The sequence below is a fragment of the Lepidochelys olivacea genome, assembly GCF_965140295.1.
Source record: "Lepidochelys olivacea isolate rLepOli2 genome assembly, chromosome: 15".
NCBI lineage: Eukaryota > Metazoa > Chordata > Testudines > Cheloniidae > Lepidochelys > Lepidochelys olivacea.
In genome coordinates, this window is record NC_140425.1 from 5,064,970 (window position 1) to 5,091,625 (window position 26,656).

Below are 26,656 nucleotides of genomic sequence, written 5' to 3' on the forward strand. Positions count from 1 at the left end.
TAATGGCCAATGGCTCTGCAATCACAGCCGCCAGTTCCTTTAGCACTCTCGGATGCAACTCATCCGGCCCCATGGACTTGTGCACGTCCAGTTTTTCTAAATAGTCCCTAACCACCTCTTTCTCCACAGAGGGCTGGCCATCTATTCCCCATGTTGTGATGCCCAGCACAGCAGTCTGGGAGTTGACCTTGTTCGTGAAGACAGAGGCAAAAAAAGCATTGAGTACATTAGCTTTTTCCACATCCTCCATCACTAGGTTGCCTCCCTCATTCATTAAGGGGCCCACACTTTCCTTGGCTTTCTTCTTGTTGCCAACATACCTGAAGAAACTCTTCTTGTTACTCTTAACATCTCTCGCTAGCTGCAGCTCCAGGTGCGATTTGGCCCTCCTGATTTCATTCCTACATGCCCGAGCAATATTTTTATACTCTTCCCTGGTCATATGTCCAACCTTCCACTTCTTGTAAGCTTATTTTTTATGCTTAAGATATGCTAGGATTTCACCGTTAAGCCAAGCTGGTCGCCTGCCATACTTACTATTCTTTCGACACATCGGGATGGTTTGTCCCTGTAACCTCAACAGGGATTCCTTGAAATACAGCCAGCTCTCCTGGACTCCTTTCCCCTTCATGTTAGTCCCCCAGGGGATCCTACCCATCTGTTCCCTGAGGGAGTCGAAGTCTGCTTTCCTGAAGTCCAGGGTCCGTATCCTGCTGCTTACCTTTCTTCCCTGTGTCAGGATCCTGAACTCAACCAACTCATGGTCACTGCCTCCCAGATTCCCATCCACTTTTGCTTCCCCTACTAATTCTTCCTGGTTTGTGAGCAGCAGGTCAAGAAAAGCTCCCCCCCAGTTGGCTCCTCTAGCACTTGCACCAGGAAATTGTCCCCTACGCTTTCCAAAAACTTCCTGGATTGTCTATGCACCGCTGTATTGCTCTCCCAGCAGATATCAGGAAAATTAAAGTCACCCAAGAGAACCAGGGCCTGCGATCTAGTAGCTTCTGCGAGCTGCCGGAAGAAAGCCTCATCCACCTGGTCCGGTGGTCTATAGCAGACTCCCACCACTACATCACTCCTGTTGCTCACACTTCTAAACTTAATCCAGAGACACTCAGGTTTTTCTGCAGTTTCGTACCGGAGCTCTGAGCAGTCATACTGCTCCCTTACATACAGTGCTACTCCCCCACCTTTTCTGCCCTGCCTGTCCTTCCTGAACAGTTTATAACCATCCATGACAGTACTCCAGTCATGTGAGTTATCCCACCAAGTCTCTGTTATTCCAATCACGTCATAATTCCTCTCCTTACAATGTGTATGATAATCAAGGTGGGCCATTTCCAGCACAAATCCAGGTTTTCTCCCCCGCCCCTCACTCTTATCTAAAGTGATCACTTTAGATAAGCTATTACCAACAGGAGAGTAGGGTAGGGGGAGAGAAAACCTTTTGTAGTTATAAACACCCATTTTTTCATGGTTTGTGTATATAAAAACATCTTCTGTATTTTCCACAGTGTGCATCCAATGAAGTGAGCTGTAGCTCATGAAAGCTTATGCTCAAATAATTTGGTTAGTCTCTAAGGTGCCACAAGTCCTCCTTTTCTTTTTGCGAATAGAGACTAACACGGCTGCTACTCTGAAAGTAGCTTAATGGTATCTCTCACTGCCAGCTAGACATCTCGGCACTCTCAAAGATGAATTAAAGGTTGTTGCAAGTGCTAGCATGACCCTGAGTCCCCCTACCAATTTTTGGGCACTTACAATAACATTTCCCTAGTTTTTAGATCACTTTTCTCTTCTGCGCAGCTGTGTGAGACCCCACAATAACGGTGAATTGACTCAGACCGCAATCCGGCACACACAGGCAGGTTTAGCTTCCAGCATGGGAGTAGTCCCAAGGCTAATGGTGAAACTGACTAGGCGCAAAGTACTGTCAAATGCACATGTGAACAAACTGAAAAGAGAGAGCTGCATGTTCCCTCCTCTTTCATTTGTGGTGATCTTAGCTGTTACTTATGACAGAAGTTAATGCATTTTCAGAGAAAAGTGTACTTTATTTTTTATTGGTGGTGTCCCTCTGCCAGAGTGGGTCATCTGAATTTGGAAATAATCCCGTTGTCTGCATAGGACTAAGATTCCAGCACATTCTTGTAAAGTTGTAAAGGAAACAAAGCTAGCTCGCCCGTTGGTTGCAGCCTCTGGGGAGTTGCAGGGATATATTGGCCATTCCTTGGCTCTGTCTGTGTGACTCTGATGCTGGATGCAGTCTGCTGTAGCCATGCTGGGCCCAGGATAGACAAGGTGGGTGAGGTAATATCCTTTATCAGACCTGCTTCTCTTGATATTACCTTACCTACCTTGTGACTCTGATGCTGGTGAAAGTAAGTGTCAAACTGACCGTCCTGGAGGCTTCTGTTAACCTGCTACCTTCCCTCACTGTGGGCCACACTCCTCACCTTGGAGCTTCAGGGCTTGGCTACGCTTACAAAAGCAAGTCAGAGCGCTTTCAAGCGCTAGTGTAGACAGGCTCCAAGTGCTCCGAGGCTCTGGCTATACAGGAGAGCGTACAGCAGCTCAGCCGCAGTGATGTGGGTGGACTGCTGAAAGCTCTCTGTGTTCTAAGCCAACGGGAGAGAGCTCTCTCCTCAGCTTAATTACTCCATTCTCCTGGAGTGGTGGTAGCTTCCCGCCAACATAGCGCTGTCCACACCAGCGCTTAAGTCGGCATAAGTTATGTCACTCAGGGGAGTGGCTGATTCACACCCCTGAGTGACACAATTTATGTCGAATTAGGCTGATTTAGTTGGGGATTGGTCCTGCTTTGAGCAGGGGGTTGGACTAGATGACCTCCTTCCAGCCCTGATATTCTATGATTCTACGATTCATAGCCTTAGAGGTTTTGCAGACCACTCCATGTGGGAGACTAAGTAGCTGCTTGCCTGTCAGCATAACCTGTCCTCTCTCTACCCCGGGGGAAGAACTGTTATGCTTTCAAACCATACTGTGTCTAATTAGCAGCCAGGGGATTGTAATTCTGGCTGGACTCTGCTTCAGCAAAGATGGAGGAAGACGGCTGTCCTTCTTCCTTATTAGTCAGCAAGAAATGCAGTGCCTGTCTCTTCCGTTGGCTCTTCTTTCCCTTCTCATCCTCGTTCCCAAGGGATATTTGTCCCCATCACAAAACCTGTGCACTGTTTGGATGGAATAGGCCTGGCCTATGGTAGCAGGGGGCAAGCCCAGGACTGGAATAGCAGGGGGGCTGTGACTGAGGTGCATTGACAGAACCGGGGGGGCACAACCAAGAATGAAATAGTTCTGGGGGCTGCAGTTAAGACTCAATCCTTGAATTGGCAGAGCAGCAGGGCTGCTGAACTGGAATGACAATGATAATCCAGAACAGCGCCCCTGGGAGGACATGGCATCAGTTGTGAGAGCGAAGGGGTTTTGGAACCCTAGGAATGTACTGAGTAATTAAAAGCTATGGGATGTGATCTTGGTTTGGATAATCAAGTGTGACAGACCCAGACCAGTGGGGTACAGGAGTCTGGTCCTATTGGGATCCAGGGGTACAGGAGTCTGGTCGAAGGCAAATATACTGGCCACTGGATAAACAGTTTTCTGTTCCCTGAGTGACCAGAGCAGGGACTGCCCTAGAGCAATCAGGAACCTGCCAGAACCAATTAAGACAGGCAAGCTAATCAAGACACCAGGAGTCAATTAAGAACTTTCTAGAATAAATTATGGCAGGCAGACTAATCTGGACACCTGGTTTAAAAAGGACCTCCCATCAGTTAGTAGGGGAGTGTGTAAGGAGTGAGAAGGTATACTGCTGGAGGACTGAAGAGTTCAAGTGTGATCAGGCTTCAGGAGGAAGATCCTGCAGTGAGGATAAAGAAGGTGCTGGGGGAAGACCTTGGAGAAGTAGCCCAGGGAGTTGTAGCTGTCATGCAGCTGATACAGGGAACATTGTAGACAGCTGCTATCCACTGGGCCCTGGGCTGGAAACCGGTGTAGAGGGTGGGCCTGGGTTCTCCCCAACTCCTGGTCAGACACAGGGGGAGTTAACCTGATCTGTGAGAAACACCAGAAGGGAAGGTCTAATTTGGAAAGGGATCTGGCCTGTCCCTGACCCACTAGGTGGGACACAGAGACTGTGGGGATTGTTCTGTTTCCCCCATGCTGGCCAGTGATAAGGTTAGCTGGATGGACGGCAGGTTTGAGCCTCTAGCAAAAGTGGCCAAACTGAGGGCTGCCGTGAATCTCTGAGGCGAGCAAATCCGCCAATAAGCACAGGACCCACCAAGGCAGAGGAGGACCTTTGTCGCACAAGGTTACACTGCGTCTAGCACTTCATGTTTTTAAAATGCTGTGCAAATATTGACCAGGGGTGCCAGGACTGAAATGTCCAGGGGAGTGGGGAGGTGGCAGGTCAGGGTTGAGGGGCAGTGGCAGAGCTGGGGTGGGGGGCAGCATCCCATAACTGAAATGACGAGGGACCTGCAAGTGAAAACTGAGCTGCATCAGCAGAGCTGAATGTGTGTGAAACTTGCAGTGCAGTTGGCACTGCTAGCAGTAAAACTCCCTGACTGCCCCCCCTTCCCCCCCGCAACCCAAGGAGGCCTGAAGCCTCTTAGCGCTCAGTATATCCATGTTTGGATGCTCAGGGCAATGAGCCATGACTACAGATTCCAAGCCAGTTTCTCACACCACGGCTGTGTGACCTGTACTGTACGCCTAGCTGGGCAAAATTTTTCGACAACTAGGTTATCTGCCCAAAAATGCAGCTTTGGGTGACATGAATTCACCAAATTGTTTTGTTTACAGAGCAGGTAGGATGGTGTTGCCCCCTTATAACATAGAATCATAGAAATGTCAGGCTGGATGGGACCTTGAGAAGTCAGCAAGCGCAGCCCCCTTCCTCAGGCCAGACCAGCTCAACCTACACCATCCCTGACAGGAGTCTGTCCAACCTGTCCTCAAAAAGCTCCAGTGACAGAGATTCCACACCATCCCTTAGAAGCCCATTCCAGAGCTTAAGGAATGAGGCTGCGGGAACTGGGCTTATTTAGCCTGCAGAAGAGAAGAATGAGCGGGGATTTGATAGCAGCCTTCAACTACCTGAAGGGGGGTTCCAAAGAGGATGGAGCTTGGCTGTTCTCAGTGGTGGCAGATGACAGAATGAGGAGTAACGGTCTCAAATTGCAGTGGGGGAGGTCTAGGTTGAATATTAGGAAACACTATTTCACTAAGAGGGTGGTGAAGCCCTGGAATGGGTTACCTAGGGAGGTGGTGGAATCTCCTTCCTTAGAGGTTTTTAAGGTCAGGCTTGACAAAGCCCTGGCTGGGTTGATTTAGTTGGGGTTGGTCCTGCTTTGAGCAGGGGGTTGGACTAGATGGCTTCCTGAGGTCTCTTCCAATCCTAATTTTCTATGATTCTATACCCTTATCATTAGAAAGACTTTCCTAATATCTAACCTAAATCTCCCATGCTGCAGATTAAGCCCATTACTTCTTGTGCTACGTTCAGTGAACATGGAGAAAAACTGATCACTGTCTTCTTTAGAATAACCCTTGCCATATCTGAAGGCTGTTATCGGGTCCCCCTCAGTCTTCTGCTCTCAAGAGTAAATATGCCCAGTGTTAACTTTTCCTCGTAGGTCAGGTTTTCTAAACCTTTTATCATTTTAGTTGCTCTCCTCTAGACTCTCTCTAATTTGTCCACATCTTTCCTAAAGTGTGGTTTCTAGAATTGGACACAGCAGAGGCCTTACCAGTGCTGAGTAGAGCAAGACAATTACCTCCTGTGTCTTACATACGACATTCCTGTTAATGCAGCCTAGAATGATATTAGTCATTTTTGCAACTGCATCACATTAACTCATATTGAATTTGTGATCCACTCTAACCCCCCAGATCCTTTTCAGAAGTACTGCCACCTAGCCAGTTATTCCCCTTTTCGTTGTCATGCATTTTAGTTTTCCTTGCTAAGTGAAGCACTTTGCACTTGTCTTTACTGAATTTCCTCTTGTTGATTTCAGACCAATTCTCCAATTTGTCAAGGTCAATTGAATTCTAATCCTGTCCTCCAAAGTGCTGGCAACCTGTCCTAGTCTGATGTCCTCTCCAAATGTTATAAGGTTGCTCTCCATTCCATTATCCAAGTCAAACAACAGTATTGAATAGTATCAGACCCAGGCCTGACTCCTGTGCTAGATACGCCCTGCCTGTTTGACAGGGAACCACTGATACCCACTCTTTGAGTAGAGTCTTTTTCAACCATATGTGCCCCCACCTGATAGTAATGACATCTAGCTCAAAGCTCGCTTTTAGCTGTGTGGTCAGGGCACTCCCCTGGGATGTGGGAAACCCAAGTATGAATCCCCACTCAGGAGCAGGATTTGAACCTTCTCCTCTGCCAGGGACATGCGCTCCCCACCAGTCTTTTAGCTGTTCTGGGGTGGGGTGCCCTCAGGGTCGCCTGCTGAAGCTATTCTATTTTGTATAAATAATGAAATATTCAATAGTGCAGAGACTTGATCTTGATGCTGTCACCCCCCTGGTGAGGAGCCTAACCTCCAAGCTGCAGTGTCATTGTCTCCCCATTTTATCCTCTGGCCCAATGACTGTTCAAGTACTGTATACTAAGTGGGACAGGAGAGACAGAGAGGCCTGACCCCAGGCTAATGGTTCAGGTCAGGATGGTGGAGACCCGGGTTCAAATCCCTGTCCTGCAGACTCTCCAGCTAGGATTGTCTTAAGTGAGCATGCCAGCCAGTGGGCTAAAAGGGAAATCCCACCTTTGGCTATTTTATGAATCTAGCCCTTGGAAAATACTGTATTTCCAGTTGAACAACATGCTTTGTTTGATCCCAAACAGACTGTTTTGAGTTGCAGAAATTTTTCAAATTCAGTTTGACCCAAACCAAATGTTTTATTTTCATTTTTTTGGAACTGCCAGCAAACCGAAAAGTCCCCCAGCCCCGATTGCACGGGGAGGGCAAGGCTGGGGGGGCTGAAGATCTGAAGGGGAAAGAAAGGCTGGAGTGCTGCTCCTGGTGAAGGGCTCCCTGAGATGTGGGAGGAGCACAGAGCTCCAGAATGAAAAGCCCCTTCTCTTGGCTCCTTTGACAGAGACCCTGAGCTGCTGTGGGCAGTGCTGTTTGCTCGCGACTGGGGCCTGTCCCCGAGGGAGCCTGACCTGTGTGTTTCTTGCTTCCCCCAGGCTTGCCGCGACTTCCTGGAGTTAGCCGAGAGCCACAGTCGGAAATGGCAGCGGGCTCTACAGTATGAGCGGGAGCAAAGGATCTGCCTGGAGGAGACCATTGAGCAGTTAGCCAAACAGCACAACAGCTTGGAACGGGCCTGCCGGGGAGCCCCCGGCCTGTCCTCGAGCGCCACAGCAGTCAGCAGCACTTCCAAGGGTGAGCGGCCTCCTTCCCCGGGGGCCCAGAGGGCTGGGACGCCAATGGCCTGGGTCCCGCCTGCCAGCCCAAGACCTCTGCTGCTGGGATGTCACAATGTGAGCTCTGCTGCTGAGATCTCACAATGGCTCCGGGGAGTCACTGACAGAGCCCAGCAGTATGGGGGCGGGGCGGGAGATGGGGCAGGAGGGATTGCCCTCTCGCTCGTTCCCAGTCAGCCACTGGTAGGGCACCAGCAGAGACGGGAAGGATGGGCAGGGCAGCCCATCATGCCCATGGATTTTTTCTCAGGTGAAAGCTCGTTGCGGGGTATGGGACAGGCGTGGCCTGTGACAAGGCAGTAATACAGCTGCCTCCCTAGGAGCGGGTCTCCCCAGGGGAATCCCGCTCTTCCCGCCGTTGCCTCTACTGCGCATGAGAGCACTGGAGCCCTTTGCCCACCTCCCGTGGCTGGGGTCTCATCTGGGTTTCGTTTGCTGGTTGCAATCATTGCTGGAGAATAAAACCGAATTGCAGGTGATGCTGGTGCCAAATTGTCGTCCCCAGGCAGCTAGAAGGGTGTCTGGATTCACCAGCAGCAGCAGGGTTTGGTTTCATTGTACCCCACAAATGGAGCCTTAACTGACCAGTAGCAGCTCATTCCTTGGCAGTGTCTAATGCCAGGCTGGGGCAGTTCCCTTGTGCCACGTTGGGGTCAGGGGAATGGATCCACTCAGATAAATACGTAACATTCAACCCCACCAGAGCCCTCCAGCGTAAAGGAGCCTCTCACTGTGATGCTCCGTAGCTGTGGGGCTCTCCCCACAGGGCAGTGTCATCACAACATGGGTTTGTGATGCAATGTAACAGGTGGCCTCCTGCCAGCAAGGAACATGGGGCATAAGTATATTCGCTCCTCTAGGGCCTTTGGCCCAAGTGGCTCAAAGCATTTGACATCCCTGGGAATGGTTTATTGTTCCCATTTCTGGAGGGGGAGGGAGCTGAGGCAAAGAGGCGAAATCACCTGCTGAGTGTCACAGAGAAGGCAGTGGTACAGTAGGGAATCAATCTCAGGGATTCTGTTTTCCCCCATGCTGTGATGACTAGATCACACTCCCTTCAAGAGTCTGGATCTGAATCCAGACATCCTGACTCCCAGTCCCTTACTCTAACCACGCTGCCTCCAAGACCTAGGGATTTAACCTAAGAGCCCAGCTTGCCAGGCCCCTGCTCTGACCACTAGATCATACTCCTTTCCCATCAGGAAATTGAATGCAGGAGCCTTGACCTGTGGGTCCCCTGCTCCAGCACAAGAGTACGTTTCTCCTAGAGTCAGGAATAGAGCCCAAGAATGGTTCTGTCCCACACTGGGCCAGTCTGAGACATTATCCTCCTCCTCCAAGACTTTCTGATGTCTGGCTGCTAACTGGAGATACCTGCCTGCCAAAGGACAGTGAAAAGCACCTAGGAGCAGGTGTTTCATATCAGCAGAGGCCTCGAGTGCGGCACAAACTAAGCTGCATTTGCAGAGCAGGGCTATTTCTCAGATGGGAAGAGAAGACGTAGCCTGGGCTTAGCAGAAGCCCCATGCTGTGTACAGCCCCATCAGGTGCTGAAGGGGGACACACCAATCTATTTCCCGGAGTGTTGCTGTGGCCAAAAGGGCTAATGTAATCCTTGGGTGCATAAACGGGGATTTTGAGTTGGAGTAGAGAGGTCGTAGCACTTCCATATTTGGCACTGGTGTCATTTTTGCTGGAATAAACTGTGGTCAGTTCTGGGGCACGTAATTCAAGGAGGATGTTGATAAATTGGAGACGGTTCAGAGAAGATCCATGAGAATGATTAAAGGATCAGAAGACCTGCCTTAGAGTGATAGACTCAAGGAGCTTGAGGTGTTTTGGTTAACAGAGAGAAGGTTAAGGGGTGATTTCATTACAGTCTATAAATACTTGTATGGGGAACAAATATTGGATAACGGGCTCTTCAGCCCAGCAGAGAAAGGTCTAACAAGAGTCAAGGTCTGGAAGCTGAAGCTAGACAAATTCAGACCGGAAATGAGAAGTATGTTTTTAAGACTGAGGGTGATTAACCATTGGAACAATTTACCCAGGGGTGTGGTGATTCTCCATCACTGGCAATTTTTAAATCAGGAGTGGATATTTTTCTAAAAGCTCTGCCCTAGGAACTCTTATGGGGCAGGTCTCTGGGCTGTGCGATAGAGGTCAGATGATCACAGTGGTCCCTTCTGGCTGCACTGCATGGAGGGTGGAGAGGAGGTGTGCCACCCTAGCAGAGCTGGATGGCAGTATGATGTGTTTTGAAGGCTTACTGCCCCCGACACTGGGAGAAACATCCCCTGCTACACCTGGGTAACCAGCATAGCCATCATGGCTGGAAGGAGGCAGGGCTAGGAGCTGGTCCATGCCCCACCCACATTGCCCCTCTCTGGGGCCATTAGCTAGCACACAGTGCTGGGAGGCAGCTTGTAGCAGGGTGTGCTGGGGAGCAGCCCCTTGTGGGCCCTTTTTTCCCCCGCTAAAACACCCACATGGCATAGACATTTACCCCCAGTCCCCTCTTTAGGCTTCTGAAGATGCGCAGTGTGTCCTGCTGATTAGCACTGCCAGGGAAAATGTCACAGCACATCCCTTCTGTATGGATCCCAGTGAGCCAGGACCAAGCAAAGAGAAGAGAACAGATTTCCTTTGGGGGATGGGAGAGCAAAATGCAGCTTGCTGGCTGGAGAAAGTGCATGGACAGCACAGTGTCTGGGTCTTCATTGCAGATTCTTCCCTTGACCTACCTCCTGCCTCTCGGAGGGATGGATTAGCTACAGGAACGGAATAACCCCTCCTGTTGATGCAGGAAGTGCCCACGCTATGGCATCGTAGCTGCGCCACTGTAATGGCAGCTGTCGTGTAGACTTGCCCAGAGCCTGTTTACATGGTGCATTCGGCAGCACGTCGTGTGTCGTCATTTCGCCCCAATAGGCAGCAGGCCCAGCTGGTTGTGATGCCTGGAGTCCCAGTTGCTTCTGTCTTTGTTCCATTTTTCAGTTGCTCCTAACTTTGTCAGACTTGAACCATTGAGCTGAAAATTGCCTGCCGGGTCTCTGATTTGTAACGCAATAGCAACCAGCGGCCCCCAGTAGAATCGGCGCTGCTTGGTGCCATACAAAGACACAGGAAAACCATGTCCCTTCCCCCAAAGACCTGACAAGGTCTGAAACAAGGGGGAGCAAGTGCCCGTGTTCCACCGTGGGAGCAAAGCGAGGAGGGAGGCTGGGTAAAGGCCACTGTAGCATGTGGACACCACGGGAGTCATTCCGCAATTTCACAGTTCCAAATCATTGGAGGTGGTTGTTTCGATCAGCTCTCCCCAAATGCCCCAGGCCCAGCCGTCTTTGTTGGCTGATTTCTTGTAGGAGGTGGGCCTGAGGAAGGATTGGAAGGATGAGAGGATTGTAGCCTTATGGCTCAGCTCCTGGAGGGGGTTCCATGCATCAGGAAGGGCGGCGTGGAGAAGTGTGTTGGAGAAGGTGCCAAATGGCATCCAAGGCCGGCCTCAGTGGCAGAGCAGAGGGAGAGGCAGAGTTACACTGATCCCAAGAAGCTCGATCTTGATGCTGGTGAGGTGCTCAGCTAGTCAGCTAGGATGTGACTCTTAGTAGCTGTGTCTTGTATCGACTGGAGGGTGTGCCATCAGAGCGCCCGCCCAGAGGAGTGTTAATGGTCAGTGTGGGGGATGATGGGGTGCTGGTGTCTGAATGGAGGAAGGGTCAGATCATAGCTCTTGAGGGAACAAACAGCAGCAGGGTTTGGAGTCCCTGGGCAGGGCTGCTGGAACAATGTGTCTAGTGGGCGGGGCTGAGAGCCATTGGCCCAAACTGCAAACTCTTTATATGATGGAAACCACTTGAAGCCAGGGGGTGCTGCAGCACCCCTAGTTCTAGGCCCCGTGTCTCTGGGCAGGCATGTTCCCTGTTATTGGTTCAGATCTCTCAGGGAAGAACATTTTTTAAACATAAGCAAACGTTGTTATAAATCCCTCCCGCCCCCCCCCCCCCCCGGCAAATAGCAGGGGCCTTGGGGACAGCCCCAAAAACGCCATTAAACTCGTTTGAGATTGACCAGATTGCCAGTTGAACGTGTCTGTTTTGAAATTTGAACCATATTTGATGGGACACACCGGTCACATGGTAAACTTCCAGCTGAATCCAGGCATTGATGGCATCTGTGAGGCACTCATCACCGCGGTACCAAAGCGTTTTGTGCCCTGATTGGGCAAGAGCAAAGTCTGCCCAGCAGTGTCCCCCTCATTTTTCCCACCCACGTGCGGAATTAATTTTGTTATGTGCAGCAATAGGGAGGTGTTGTGTGACACGTGACCTTCCTATGGGTGCACATAACAACATTCATGTGGTGGGGGTGGGGCCGAGGGGTTCAGAGTGTGGGAGGGGGCTCAGGGCTGGGGCAGAGGGTTGGGGTGCAGGGGGGTGAGGGCTCTAGCTGGGGGTGCCAGCTCTGGGTTGGGGCTGGGGATGAGGGGTTTGACGTGCAGTGGGGCTACGGTGGGGAGAGCGGACCCCCCCCTAGCTCTCTCACTACTGCAGCTGGGCTGGGGGAAGAGGTGTCTCCCCAGCTGCAGCAGGCCCAGGGCCGGGCCAGGCCAGAGGAGGGGCGGCTGTTCCCCAGCCGCGGCAGGTCCAGGGCTGGGCCGGCAGGGAGAGGCAGCAGGTCTGGGGCTTGGGGAGAGGCATCTCTCCCCGCTGCAGCCCTGAGTGCCTGTGTGGCACTTAATAGGCAGCTGCGCAGTCACACAGCTTAGGGGGAACTTGGCTACCCAGCTCCACCAGCACCCTTCAGCCAGCATAACGCTGGGCGTGAGAGAGGAGAGGGAAGGGGACAGACAGACAGCACCATGGGGCAGGGGGGAAGAGCGAAGGTCTGTGGGGATCCACTGGGGCTCTGGTCTGGGAGCAGATGTTAATGCTCTGTCTGAGGAGTCAGGGGAAGATGCGGCGCTGACCAGGTTGTTCTTTGTGCCCACAGGGAGTGTGCCGCCTGCCAAAGGGGAAGCCAGTGATGAAGATGAGGAGACAGAGTATTTTGATGCCATGGAGGATGCACCAGCTTTTATCACAGTAGCTGCAGACCCCAAACATCACAGGTATGAAGCTACCCACAGTGTGGTGCAGGCCCAGAGCCCACCGCACGAATAGGAAGAGTGGGGAGGAGGCACTTAGGCTGGCTTCTCACGAATAACGTAGAGGCAGCATCCTCTTGGTTTGCATTAATCACACCCACCCCTTCAGGTGGGTCAGCTGTGTGTGCAGGCAGCAAGAGGTTTCAAACATCAGTGCTGGCCAGTGGCCTAGAGTGTGGAGCCCTCTCCCCCTGGCAGGGCAGAGTGCCCTCAGACAGAGCCACCAGGCCCCTTCTTCCTGGACTGGAGGGACAGCCTCTGGCTGGCTCTCTCCTCTCCACCAGGGCTGGTCAGGGCCACTGGCAATGTTTTTGCAGTGTGGACTCTGCCCACTAGAAACTGGATGGAGACCCGCCAACCCGCTGTGCATGAGGCAAAGAGCCGTGATCAGGAGGGAACAGCATGGGCTGGATTTGAAATAGCCACAGAGGTAAATGGCTCCCTATCTCAGACCCAATGGCCTGGTCTGTCCCCCCGAGGCCTGATTAGGAATGTGGGATTTACCAAGTGTGAGGACAAGTTTCTAACTCGGTAACACAGGCCCAGAGCCTCCAAGTCATCTAGGCTCCCAACTTCCAGAGAGCTCAGTGGAGCTTAGGAGTCTGTCTACCTGTGAGGATCTGGGCTGGAGTCCATGGCACGGGGGAGTTTTCAGAAGTCCGAGATCCCAGGCCAGAGAGCACTGGGGACAGAGGTCAGCAGCTGCCCTGGCTCCTGGGGCTCTGGGGGAAACAGCTGCTCCACACAGCAGCACCCACCAGGCTGGGCCTGTGTCATTGGACCCAGTGCGTGGCAAGTGTCGCGTGCTGCCATTCTCACTGGGCAGCACTGCACACCCACTGCCTTGGTAGCAATGAGTGCACGAGATGGAGGGGAACAGGGAATCCCTGAGGACAAGCAAGGCCTGCTTTGGGACTGGTTCCCATGCAGGGTCACAAGCGGGAGATGCACTGTGCCCTCTCCCTCCTTCTCAGGAGCCACGGGGACTGGGCCCAGCCTGTCCCCCCTTTCACAGCTACTGGGGTCTGGTTTGCAAACAGGGAGGAGGCCCTATTTATCCAGGAGCCCAGACTCCTCCCACTTTCCCAGCCTGCTCGGGAGGAACTGCAGCGCCCAGCTTGCCTTCGGAGGCCTCCATCTTCTGTAGGGAGGGCTGGGAGGAAATGGCTTCTCCTGTATTCTAATGCTTTGGCCCCGGTGAGTTCTTCCAGGGAACACTCCCTATTCTGGACCCCCGCAGCCTTGCAGAGCAGGCCCCCAAGCCAAGGTAATCAGAAGCAGAGCTGCTGCTGGCCCAGGGCACTCTGATGGCCCAGGATCAATTATCTGCTCTGCTACAGGCCCCCTGTGAGAGCTTGGGAAAGTCACTTAGCTTCTCTGGGCCTCAGTTCCTATCCATCTGTGGGGATAAGCCCAGCCCTGCCTGGAGGGCTGTGAGGCTAAATCCATTAGAGACTGTGAAGGGCTCTGAGCCTTTGGTGGTGGGGGCCACAGGCATACCTATGATGGAGCCAGGAGCAAGAACTTAGGTTGCCTGGCCTCCCCAGACCTGAGCTTTAACCACTAGACTGCACTTCCTACCTAATCAAACCATGGCGATGGGGGCCAGAGCTTGAGGAGGGCACAGTGATCTCTCTTAGTGAGAGACCTGCCGGCACCAGGAAATGTCTCCCACCTAGCTCTATTTACATTAAAGAGACAGACTGTTGAAAAGCTGGGCCCAAGTGTGATTTGCAAACCAGTTTGGCTTCAGTTTCAGAGGGCCTGGTGATGAGATTAAGCACCATAGATCCTAGATCTGGGAATCGGGATCTTTAAGGGCTTGGAAGTGAGTTTTAGAAAGATCCTTTCCAGCAATGCACCTTGGTGTGCACTCGCTGACCCACAGGAGCAGCTGGCTTCATAGCAAGAATGAAAAGAAATAAGAACCTCCGGCATGTTTGCATACTGAGCTCCACCTATTGCAGCCCCCTTGCAATATCCTGAGGGTTAAATCAGGCCCCAGCATGGCCAGAGCAGCTATTCCTGTTCTGTTCTGTGCCTGCTTGCACCCATGCCCTCTGCCTCGGTCTTCCCTGCAGGCGTTCTGGCAGTAACCTGAGCGGGGCCAGCGAGGGGCACCCTGAGGACTGGAACCTGGAGGACAATGTGAGTGCATCGGGCAGATGGTGCTGGCAGAAAGTAATGACAAGGGGCAGGCCCCAGGGGACGAAGGCAACTTGGGGAAAATCCCCGTCCGATTCCCTCGCAGGGCAGTAGAATGGGCCATAACGGAGGAGATGGGAACTGAAGTCTCAGTTACAATATTCCAAGTGTGTCCGTTCAGCAGGAAACAAGTGGGAGCAGAGGGGAGAATAAGATGGATCAGCTCCCCCACAGCGCTCCCTGCACTTCACACAGGATCAGCCGTAGTTCTGGTGATACCCCTCTGCCCCAAAGAGTCTTCTCCCTCCACCGGTGGCTTTGCACTGGGGCCAGGTTGGTGGCGCCAGGGGGCTGAGTGCGGCTACCCGGCCATATCTGCCTACATGTGGTCCTCCTGAGCCTTTCTTGTGAGGAAATGCCCTGGCGACCCGGAAAGCCAGCCCAGTACACGCACATGTTAAGCAGCACCTGTACTGTTGTCGAGCAGATTTCTGCCCAGCCCGCCAGGCCTTTCCTGAGAACAAGCAAAGCCGCCTGCTGGGGGACGTTCTGGATCTGAGCTGCCCATGCCCTGCATGGGGAGAGGCCAGATCCCAGGAGTGATACCTCAAGAGCTGACTGTCACCAGCCGCCAGGTTTCCATGGTTGGTTAGGGTTGCCAACTTTCTGATTGCAGAAAACCGAACACCCTGGCCCCCGAGGTCTCACCCCTGCCCTGTCCCTTCTCTGAGGCTCCGCTCCTCCCTCTGTGGCTCACTCTCCTCACCCCCCCCCACTCGCTCATTTCCCTGGGCTGGGGCAGATGGTTGAGGTGTGGGGGGGTGAGGGCTCCGGCTGGGAGTGCAGGCTTCAGTATAGGGCCAGAAATGAGGGGTTTAGGGTGCGGGAGGTGGCTCTGGGATGGGGCAGGAGGTTGGGGTGTGGGCTCCAGCTGGGGGTGCAGGCTGTGGGGTGGGGCCAGGGGTTGGGGCATGGGAGGGAGTGCAGGGTGCAGGCCCAGGGAGGGAGGTGGGGTGTGAGAGGGGGCTCAGAGCTGGGGCAGGCAGTTGGGGTGCAGGAGGGAGTTGGGGTGCAGGAGGGGGCTCAGGGCTGGGGGAAGGGGTTTGGGGTGCGGTGCAGATTCCAGGTGGTGCTTACCTGAGGTGGCTCCCGGAAGTGGCGACGTCCTCTGGCTCCTAAGCAGGGAGGCTCCACGCATTGCCCAGCCGGCACTTGGGGTCGGGGCAGTGCGTGGAGCCTCCCTGGCTGACCCTGCACCCAGGGGCCGCAGGGACATGTTGCCACTTCCGAGAGCCGCACAGAGGTAGGGCAGGCAGGGAGCCTGCCTTAGCTCCGCTGCGCCACCGACCGGACTTTTCATGGCCCAGTCAGCGGTGCTGACCAGAGCCGCCAGGGTCCCTTTTCCACCAGGCGTTCCAGTCGGAAACCGGATGCCTGACAACCCTACGGTTGGTTGATCTGTCTCTTTGACCCTAAGATTGCTGCTTCCCCAGGTCTTTGAGAGCGCAAATAAAACTGGCTACAATGAATCAACGGGCAAAGACGTCCTGCCGAAGAAGAGGAGACGAACGCGCATCCCAGACAAACCCAACTACAGCCTTAACCTCTGGAGCATAATGAAAAACTGCATTGGCAAAGAACTGTCCAAGATCCCTATGCCTGTACGTGAGTGCTTCCCCACTCTCGCCTGCGCCACACCCGATCTGAACGCTGCTTCCTGTCAGTATTTTGGTCAGACATTATGAAAGGGCCTGATCCTGGGAGGTGACGAGCGAGGGGTACTTGGTGTCTGCCAGGATCAGGCCCCAAAGAAGGAAATCGGAGGCAGTGCTGAACTGCAGAGGTAGGGCTAGGGGCACCAGCATTCTGGGTCAGGCTGGGTTCACCACTGAGCAGCTAAGGCTCCATGAAAGGGGGAGAGCTGTGTTTTCTCTCCTCCTGTTAGAGAAGGAGGTAACGGAAGCTGCCGAGACCTGGGCATTGGGAAGTAGCTGACAGCAGCAGAGCTGCAGCTGCACACGAGCCTTGAGCAGAGTCTGACTTTTGCATTGTGAGACACTTTAATCGGAAAAGAAATAGAATGATTCCTTGTGTGTTTCCAGTGCTCAGATGACAGTTGCCCCCCAGCAAGCCTGTCTCAGGGCAACTGCCACTGCTTGGGACCCTTCAGCGGAGCGAATTTGCATTGCCAATTGTTTTTGGCAGTTGGCTCTTGTGACTCTCTTATTAAGAGGATTCAAGCAAGTCAGCTGTGCAGTGCAGTCTGATCCTATCTGCCCTGACCCTGCCTGCCTCGTGCGCAGGAGTTAGGAGCAGCAGAGGGATTACGTCCTGTTGGTGGGTTTGCTGGTTTGAATGGATTTTCCCATGTGGGTGATGGGGGACAGGGAAGGCGACTACTCTGCCTGTAAACTGGGTTTCTGGATCCCCTGCACCAGCCTGGACTCATGGGTTTGCTCCTCACCTTCTGAAGGATAAAGCAGAGGGACTGTAGTGAAAGCAGAGTTTGCCCTACAGCATAGCATCGGGGGAGGGAGGCTGTCACTGACACCAAATGCTCTATGGAAAAACCTTCTGTGATGTGGGGGAAGGATAGCTCAGTGGTTTGAGCACTGGCCTGCTAACCCCAGGGTTGTGAGTTCAATCCTTGAGGGGGCCATTTAGGGATCTGGACCAAAAATTGGAGATTGGTCCTGCTTTGAGCAGGGGGTTGGACTAGATGACCTCCTGAGGTTCCTTCCAACCATGATATTCTATGATGGACCTGGCTTGATCTCCTCCCACCTCTACATGGAGCACTCATCTCTTCCCAGATGGGAGGCACTGGCCATGGGCAGTGCTCTATGGGGTTGTTTTTCAGCACTGACAATGGTGTCAGCATCCCCCTGTTTGGGTCACGTATCCCCTGTGCCGTGGGGAGGGTCTGAAGTTACTTACTCCTGTCGGAGGATTGTTTACAGCCATCTGCTTTCAGGTCCCCTTCTCAAAGTGCTTTCCTCTGTAGAAAAGGAAAGCAGAATCCTGTCTTGACAGTAAAGTTTCCAGTTCCTACTCTGAACCAGGAAACCTCTTTGTGGAGTCCGCAGCTGCATTGCCGGTGAATTGTCCCAGTTGGGGGAGAAGAATTGCTTAGGTCTAGGTAGGTGACACTGGAATTCATGCTTTAGAGAGCTCTCTGAACCACTGAGCAAAGCTCCTAGGGTGCGTGACATGCTGAGGGACATTCCCAAGCCCGTTAGATGTGGTTCTGCTTTGGAGATTCCACCACCTCCCTAGGTAACGCATTCCAATGCTTCACCACCCTCCTAGTGAAACTTTTTCCTAATATCCAACCTGAACCTCCCCCACTGCAACTTGAGACCATTACTCCTTGTTCTGTCATCTGCTACCACTGAGAACAGTCTAGATCCATCTTCTTTGGAACCCCCTCAGGTAGTTGAAAGCAGCTATCAAATCCCCCCCCCCCATTCTTCTCTTCTGCAGACTAAATAATCCCAGTTCCCTCAGCCTCTCCTCATAAGTCATGTGTTCCAGACCCCTAATCATTTTTGTTGCCCTCCACTGGACTCTTTCCAATTTTTCCATATCCTTCTTGTAGTGTGGGGCCCAAAACTGGACACAGTACTCCAGATGAGGACTCCCCAGTGCCAGGGCCCAGCAGGAACCACGGTTCTTCTTGCTTGGCCCTGGCAAAGGGACCTGCGGGATGCTCTTAAACACCTTGCTGAGCAGTGCCCATGGGAGACACTAGGCTTTGGGGACTGGTGCTGACCCAGATAAAATCCTGCCCTTAGTGTTGCCCAGGAATCCATCCCCAAATTGCATCAGAAAAGGCACTTTGCAAAGGAAAATTGCCTTGTATGGGTGGCTGATTCTGCATCTCCTGCTGGCCGGCCCTGTAAGCACCATTCCTGGGACACGGTCATGGTGCAGTCTGACCAGTCTCCATTTGAAGATTAAGCACTGCCAGGCTCAGGAGCGAAAATGCCCATGGCCGCTGGAGAGTTCCAGCAGCGAATATAGGTTATCGTGGCCTGTCAGAGGACAGAACTAACCTGAGAACCATTGTTCCAGTCAGGAGAGAGCTTGCACGGTAGCCATATAGCCAAAGTCCGGCTCTTACAGAACTCACTGACTCCTCCCCCCAGGGTCAGAAGGGCAAATGCCCTGTTATGGCAGCTTGTGCATTTTGTTGGGGAAAACACCCGTTATCCCTCCTGGGGGCTGTGCCTGTATGTGGTCTAACAGCCTGTGTGGCACTAAGTGGTAGATCTCCATCCCTTTCCCACAGTGTTCTCCAGCAGATACACCGCAGTCCTGGGCAGCCCATTAGACTCTTCTGCAATATCCATTTCAGGGGAAAGTTTGAAGTGTACAGGAATGTGCCTAGACCTAATGGAATGGTGTAAAAATACCAGCAGCTGCTGCATCTGCAGTTTGGAGCAATTTATACCTTTCCTGTCCATCAGAACATCCCGGGAATTACTAATGCAGAGTCAGGAATGTGAGAACAATATGCTCTGCCTGCCCCAATAATGTCATCTGTCAGCCTGTGGGAATTAATTACAATAAGCCCCAACAGGGCAAATTAATCCACACAGCTTCCCCAAGTTGCTGTCCCCAGTAAACTGTACATTAACCCCTGTGCTGTAAACAAACCGATGGGACCTAACAGTGACCACAGCTGCCTGTCCTCCCCCTCCATCAATACACTCAGCATCCTCAGCACAAAGACCTAGTTCTGCGAGGCACTGAGCTCCCATTTGAAGTCTGGGGAGGGCTGCCCCAGTTACCTTCATTTGAGATATTTACTCTGAGAACAATAAACTCTTGGGAAAGGCTGCAATTGTAAAGGGCAATTTAAAGCCAGTATCTGTGATGCATTTGCTTCTAGTGCAGTACAAATCAGTAGGAGGTTGCAATGGACTGATCTGGGTGCTGTGCATTAGTGTCAGAGTCCTTTGTCATTCCCAAGTTAATAGCGCCAGGATAGTGAATGTGAGAAATTCTTAATGTCTTATATGCACTTCTAAATATTTCCCGGGCTGGTTCTTTTGTTCCCTAGTCCCCATTTGCACACCAGTGGCAGATGTAAGGAGCTTAATAGATCTTCCATTCCACAGAGACAGGTTTCAGAGTAGCAGCCATGTTAGTCTGTATTCGCAAAAAGAAAAGGACTTGTAGCACCTTAGAGACTTTTCTTTTTGCCATTCCATAGAGCATTTTTCCAGACCCCATCTCCTCCCTATATGACCTGAGAGATTTGAAATCTTTCTGTGCAATTGAACAGGTGCCTGCAGATGTTCATTGTGAGTTGATATCTCTGCAGTCTCAAAATGGAATGTGCAATAAATCAGCTGTGGGAGTTTTGCATTTTTGATGGATTAAACTTTATTCATCAGTGGGAAGATTTTTGATTTCCCATTGAAAGTGCAATGTTGTTGGAGCAGCTGTTGGGTTGGTTCTGGTACTGTACGTTGGAATGAATCAGTTTGCCTGATTTCTCTTCAGCGACTTCTCTCAAGGTGGTAGAGCTTTGCCCATTTTGTAAAGGCTGTATTGTAAATGTGCAAGGAAACCAACCTTTTCGACACAGCCGATTAACTCTTCCTTTAGCTCTCTACCTCAAAGTTTTGAGGATGCTCTAAGGATCCTATTGCCTATATCATAGAATATCAGGGTTGGAAGGGACCTCAGGAGGTCATCTAGTCCAACCCCCTGCTCAAAGCAGGACCATTTAGGATATGCTAAATCTCAGAGGGACACTGACCAGATTTTAAGAAATATGTACATAAAAATAAACTAGGGCTGAGGGGGAAGCGGTTTTCCCATCTCACGAGAATTTGAGATTTAAAACATTTTTCCCATACCAAATCAGGACAAAGCCAAATCTTCTCAAATGGACCATCTGATTTGGGTCAATTGACAATTTCAATTTTGACCACTCTTCTTTACGCTTTTCACTATAAATGAAGTTACATTTTTAAAAGAAAAGTTATTCTGAACAAACCCCCCCAAACTTTTTGTTTATAAAATGTTGACACAAGACATCTTAACAATTTTGATACATTTGTGTCTGTGGTTTTCAGGTCAAAACTGACCCTTTCCCATTAACCGTTCCAGTGAATTGGCTTTTTCCTTTTTGTGAAAAAACATGTAGTCAAAACCCTGGCCAGCTGTAATAGTGCAGCGTAGGTGTAGATGTGTCAGCACCAGGATACTAGAGAGATAAGAGTGACCCGAAAAAGAGTTCTGTGTGGCTTGAAAGCTTGTCTTACTGGACCAACTTCTGCTGGTGAGAGAAAGATAGGACCCCGCCCACCGTGTCTCTGCTGTAATTGTAACATGGTCTGATCAGTTTCTCTTTTGCTTTTAGTTAGTTTCATGTTCTGGTTCTTATGCACTAGCCTGGTGCTAACACTGCAGAGGACACTTTACTTTTTTTTTTTAAACTTATATTTATTGGAAACCTTTTAAAATTTCATGGTAACATTTCTTTTGGTCTTAGGTTTTCCTGAAGCTGTTTTTTTCCCCAGCATCAACTTTCAGGGGTAGACTTGCTCTGACAGTGTTGCTTTAAGAAAGAGACCTACGATCAGATCTCTACAAATAATGATTCCAGAATATTTCGCTGCGTTTAGCAAGAGCATCATCCTTCCAGTTTAGTGGGATAAGCAAAAGAAGGAATGATTTTAGCTGCATGCAGGCTGCAGCTGGAGTGGAGAGAGCTCTGGACCCAGAGGAGGTGCTGGGCTGAGGATTTAATTGCTGGTTATTTATAGAAGCAGGGAGAGGGAAGTAATTAGCTGTGCAACAAAAAGTTAGCTGTGTACGTGTAGTCTCCCCTCTCCCCATATGCCTCGTGCTGCTGCAGGATGTCCAGCCGTGATCCCTTCTGCAGCATGGCATCAGGCTTGAGCTCCAGCTCTGTCTATCAAACATGTTTGGCGGGAAGAGCGAGTGTGGAATTATTCAGGTGACCTGCAGAGGCAGAAATTTGCGAAGGCAGAAGAGTCGTCATCTTGGCCTCAGCCCTGAAGTGAGACACCTGCATTCTGCTAGCTGCCACCATTGGGTCTGTGATGAATGATGCAAAGGGGATAGAAGCAGAGCGCACAGCAGCAGCATTTCCCTGCTCCCAGCCCCACCGTTACAGTAAATAGTCTCTGACTCGCTCCTTGTACCTCTTCCCTTTTGATGGCTCTCTGTTCACTGTGTCTCACACCTGAGATCTAGGCAGGGCAGAAAGCCCAGCTTAATCACTGCCCGTATCTGGAATTCAGGGATGTCAGATCACTAAGCCATTGTTATTTAAATCTTATTAGAGAGAGTCCTTTCAAAGCTGTGGCTCTCTGGACTATCTCAAAGCTCTCTGTTTTCCTATGGAGGTCTTTCTCGGCTGAAGATCTGCCCCAGTTCCAGCCCTCGGTGCAGCTACACAAGCACAAACCTCCAGTGCAGACAGGCAAGCTCATATTGCACCAGGAAGCTGAGCTCTGCTATAAACCAGGGCAAGCTGCAGAGGTGCAAATCATGGCATAGAGCAATGATTCTCAACAGGGGGTCCACGGACTATGTCTAAGGGGTCCGCAAAAGACTTAGACTGAAAACTGACAGAACAGAATTCAACTCTATGTATAGACGATCGATTTCCAATGGGGTCTGCACCTCATTTGAAATTTCCAAAGGGGTCTGCAAATGAAAAAAGGTTGAAAAGCAAGGGCATAGAGCATCCTTGCCCGTGTGTGCTAGGGATTGCATTGATGCAGCTCTGCTGGTTGCAGTAATAGGAGCTAATGTGCAGTACAGAGAGTGCCCTGGAGAGGGACTCTTTTCCGGTGTTGGATAGTTCAGGTTGGTTCTCCTCTAGCTCTGCACTAGGTAGGCTTGGTACCTGGCTTTTCAAACTGCCTTACTTTTAAAACCTGGAACGTTCTCCTGGAACCTGCCGTTAACCACCTGGCATCACATCCCCTCTGTCCCCTGGCCCAGGAGTTGTGTACCCAGCTTGAGGACCCTCTGGAGTGTGCAATCACGTACTAGAATGAAGGGGGAATTGGTGCACTGCTTCCCTCTGATTTTGTGTGGCCCAGGAAGCAGCTGGTTTTCATCTTGCTATTAATAAAGCTGCAGGCCGGGCTGGGCTGGCAGCCTGTTTGTGGGCGATCAGACTCGAGCTGCTGAGTGAGTCTGGCAATGGCTGGAGGCCTCTGTCTATGGTCCTTGAGTAACCCCATTGTGCTGACACGGGAAGCGGTGCTGAGTGAGAGGGGCCCGCCCTCGGCCAGGGAAAGGCTCCTTGGGGGTGGGTTGTAAATAGAAGCTAGCCGGTGGTGGTGTTCTTCCCCCAGAGACACACTCACTTCCCTGCTAATGTGCCTCGGCCCAGACCTGGAGGGACGCCCTCTACAAGCCAGAGGGGAAGTCAGGTCTCGGGCCCATTGACTTCTTGACTCTCTTCTGAGCCGGTTTGGCCTGGGTGACTGGTGCCAGTTCTAGCTCTCGAGGGGAAAGTGTCTGTGTGCGCAACACAGGATGCAGCTGAGAGTGTCAGTCCGTGCGGGTCTCCAAGTCCCAGGTCACACTGTTCCCTGCTGATCCTGGCCATGCTAGTCAAAGCCCCCCCAGCCCTGGTGATGTGATGCAGAGCCTAGGAGCCAGGCATGAACCACCCTCTTCACCTTAACACTAGAGTTAAACTGAGAGGGCAGCCTGGGCAACTCGCTGTGTCTGAGCAGATCTGGCCTCCCCCGGCAGGTACCCCTTCACTCCACCCCACCTGGCAGCAGTCCCCAACCGCCTTGCCATTCATTGGTAGCAGCCGCCCACACATGCTGTTGCACTGTTTTAAGTGAGGTTTCCTGCAGCTCCCACATGGAGGGGGATGGGAAAATCCAGACTAAGGAGGGGAAGAGACTGTAGAGTGAAGCACAAGGAGCCAGGGCCGGATTGACCTTCTGTGGGCCCGGCGCCAAACTTATTTGTGGGCCCCCACGGAGGCAACAGAGCCTGGCGTGGGGAGGTCAGTCCCTGGAGCGAGGGGCCAGCCAGGGGCAATGGGGCATGGCATGGCAGGAGTGGCCCTGCTCCACCCAATGCAAGGGCACTATTTACAAACGGGCAGTTGCCCCACGCACAGTGGCCTGCCTGGCCCTGTGCTGCCAGCATGCCCCTTCCCCTTGGGGGCAGGCCCATGCCACCCCACACAACCCACCCACCAAACACCCCCAAGACCCAGCCGGCGGGCAGGCCGAGAGGAGCAGGTGGTGGGTGGGGGAGCCAGCGGGATCACAGGGTGCAGGGCAGGTGAAGCAGGCTGGGCCCCCCTGGAGCATGAGCCCGGCTCCATGGAGCCACTGGAACTGTTGCAAGGAGCGGAGCTGGGTGGCAGTGCGCTCCGGTTGCTCTGGCGAATTAGAGCGTTCCCTTCCTCTCCAGATCTCTGTTCAGGACACAGTCACCTTGGAGAGGCTGAGGGCTCAGCACTGGAAGCCCGGAAGTCGGAGGTTACCTTGAAAATTAGATGTGTGGGAGAGCAGTGTGTATGGGGATGGACGTGCAACGCGACACAGTGGGACAGCAGCTAGGCCATAGTCTACCTGAAGATCACTGACTGCCGGTGTCTTTGCCGGAAGCCCATTGCTCACCCGTTAGTGCACGTGCCTAACTCTCTATTCCCCCTGCATTAGGTAAACTTCAATGAGCCACTTTCCATGCTGCAGAGGCTGACTGAGGACCTGGAATACCACGAGCTGCTGGACAAAGCTGTGAAGTGCGAGAGCTCCACCGAGCAGATGTGTTTCGTTGCTGCATTTTCAGTGTCTTCCTACTCGACGACTGTGCACCGCACTGCGAAGCCGTTCAACCCCCTGCTGGGGGAAACATACGAACTCGACCGGCTAGATGAGCTTGGCTTCCGATCGCTCTGCGAGCAGGTATGGGCAGGGCTGCGGGAAAGGGGCTCTTCATCTCAGTCTTTCAGGAGCACTGTTGCATTCCTCGAAGAGCAGTTCCCTGGGGCTCCCCTGTTCCACACTGGTCCTGCTTCCACTGCAGTCAATCTGCATTTGTTATTGCTATGAATGGGCCCAGCAGCGGATCCTACACAAGTGACCCTTTCCGATGGCAGAAGCAAAATGTGCATTCCCCAGGGTAACAGGGTGGAAATGATGGGGAGACCAGGGGGAGGTGGGAGCCTCTTCCAACCTATCGCAGTTTTAACTAGCTGGACATAAGTACCAAATTGCCAGCCCTGGGTCTGGGATGAGCTTGCACATGGAGCTTTGCAGCTAAATTCTCCACAGATGTGTTGTCTCTGTCAACAGTTGTGCTTAATCTGTAGGCCCAAACGTGAACCGGTTTTGTGTTTCCGTTGTGGAGGGGAGTGCTCCTGATTGTTCAGAACCTAACGTCAGGATACATTCAGTTAAATCTGGTTCGGAGCAATAGTTCCCATATGTAAAATGCGTGAGGCCCCCCGCTGTATAAACCTGGCTGTGCCTCCATCCTCTGCTCCCAGGGTCTGACGGGAGCTGCCATTTGCTCCCTTAGGAGCAGGCACAGGGCTGGTCACAGGGAACTGCAGGGGACAGAACCGGATACCCGGTGGAAGTCAAGGAGCAGGCTCATGCAGTGACACCCCCAGGAGGCTAAAGGGAGCCCAAAAGTTTCCCTGGCATCACCAGCTGGGCTTCCAAAGGCTGCCCAGCCGAGCTATTGGGCAGGTGGGGGTGTGGTGTTCAGTAATGCCCACAGAGTACATGGATGGTGCAGGGAGCAGGAGGATGGTAACTGATCATAGTGAAAGCCAGGGAGCTTTTGGGGGAAGGCCAGGAGTTCAGCTTTGGCCATGCACAGCTTGAGTGAGCAGCGAGACACCCAAGAGTAACCCCAAGAGGGAGGTGTCAGCCAGGCAGGCCGGGAGGCGGAATTGGATGGAAGTGACAGATCGGGTGTGCTGAGCCAATCAGGCTAGAGATGGTAATTGGAGTGCGAGAGCATGAGGTCACCCAGGAAGAGGGTGTAAAGCGAGAAGAGGAGGGCAAGGCTGGGGCCCTGTGGGACCCCCGGAGCATGAGAGAGAGGAGGAGAGGGACCTCCCAGCAGAGATGCGGAAGCAGCAGGAGAGCGGGTGGGACACACTTTAATTGAAACTGAAAGAAGAACACTCCTTGTGATGCCAAAATTGTCCCAAATGACAGAGGAAATGGTCATCCCATGGAATCTTGGCGAGAAGGTCGCTGCCCCCCAGGCAAGGTGGGTCTCTGGTTTCTCTCCCTGAGGTGCCAGCCGTGCAGTGCCAAAGCCAGTCTTGTGAGTTCTGCTGTAATTCTCTGTGTGCGAGGATGGGCGGCGATCATGTGACTCTCACAAACGTGCCCGGTGCGTGGAGGATGTTGTCTTCCCAGCCTGTGGCAGGAACGATGACTCGGTCACTGGTGGCCACTGTGGGAAGTGATGTTGATTCCAGTGGGGAGTAAAAAGCCATGGCAAGGAATGGCCTGAAACACTCCTTCCCCTCTGCATTCCTTCAGCATCAAGGGAGCGCTGCCCCAGAATGCTGAGGGGCTCCGTCGCCTAGTGGCTTCATGCTCCCACTGTGTAGCTCTCGTGCTCTGTATTCAATCCGAACTGGCTACAGGCCAGCAATAAAACAGGCCAGATAGGCTCATCTCTGCCGTGAGACCATCGGCCTTTGGGACGGGGTTTCATCTGACGTTTGAGCAGAATGGGAAATAGCAGTGAGGGCGAAACTCTGCTACAGCTGAACTGTTCACATAAACTGCTGTCTTTTGAAATCTCACAGAGGCACGTTTAACAAGCTGGTTCCTCTCTGCTCCGAGTGTCTCTGCAGAGCTGGATGGGGCTCGGTAGTTTTCTTTGTCCTTGTTTTGGAATGAAAA

At 52.3% G+C, this 26,656-nt stretch overlaps 1 protein-coding gene across 2 annotated transcripts in view; it reads left to right on the plus strand.

Annotated features, from left to right (window-relative positions):
- The window catches only part of OSBP2 (oxysterol binding protein 2), a 366,039-nt gene that overhangs the window by 297,070 nt on the left and 42,313 nt on the right, over positions 1-26,656 (plus strand). For both annotated transcript variants that reach the window (XM_084649482.1, XM_084649481.1), the window contains exons 4-8: positions 7,223-7,421; positions 12,455-12,572; positions 14,690-14,756; positions 16,247-16,414; positions 24,443-24,688. In XM_084649482.1, the coding sequence (XP_084505608.1) occupies positions 7,223-7,421; positions 12,455-12,572; positions 14,690-14,756; positions 16,247-16,414; positions 24,443-24,688 (798 nt within the window). The remainder of the gene's footprint in view (positions 1-7,222; positions 7,422-12,454; positions 12,573-14,689; positions 14,757-16,246; positions 16,415-24,442; positions 24,689-26,656) is intronic.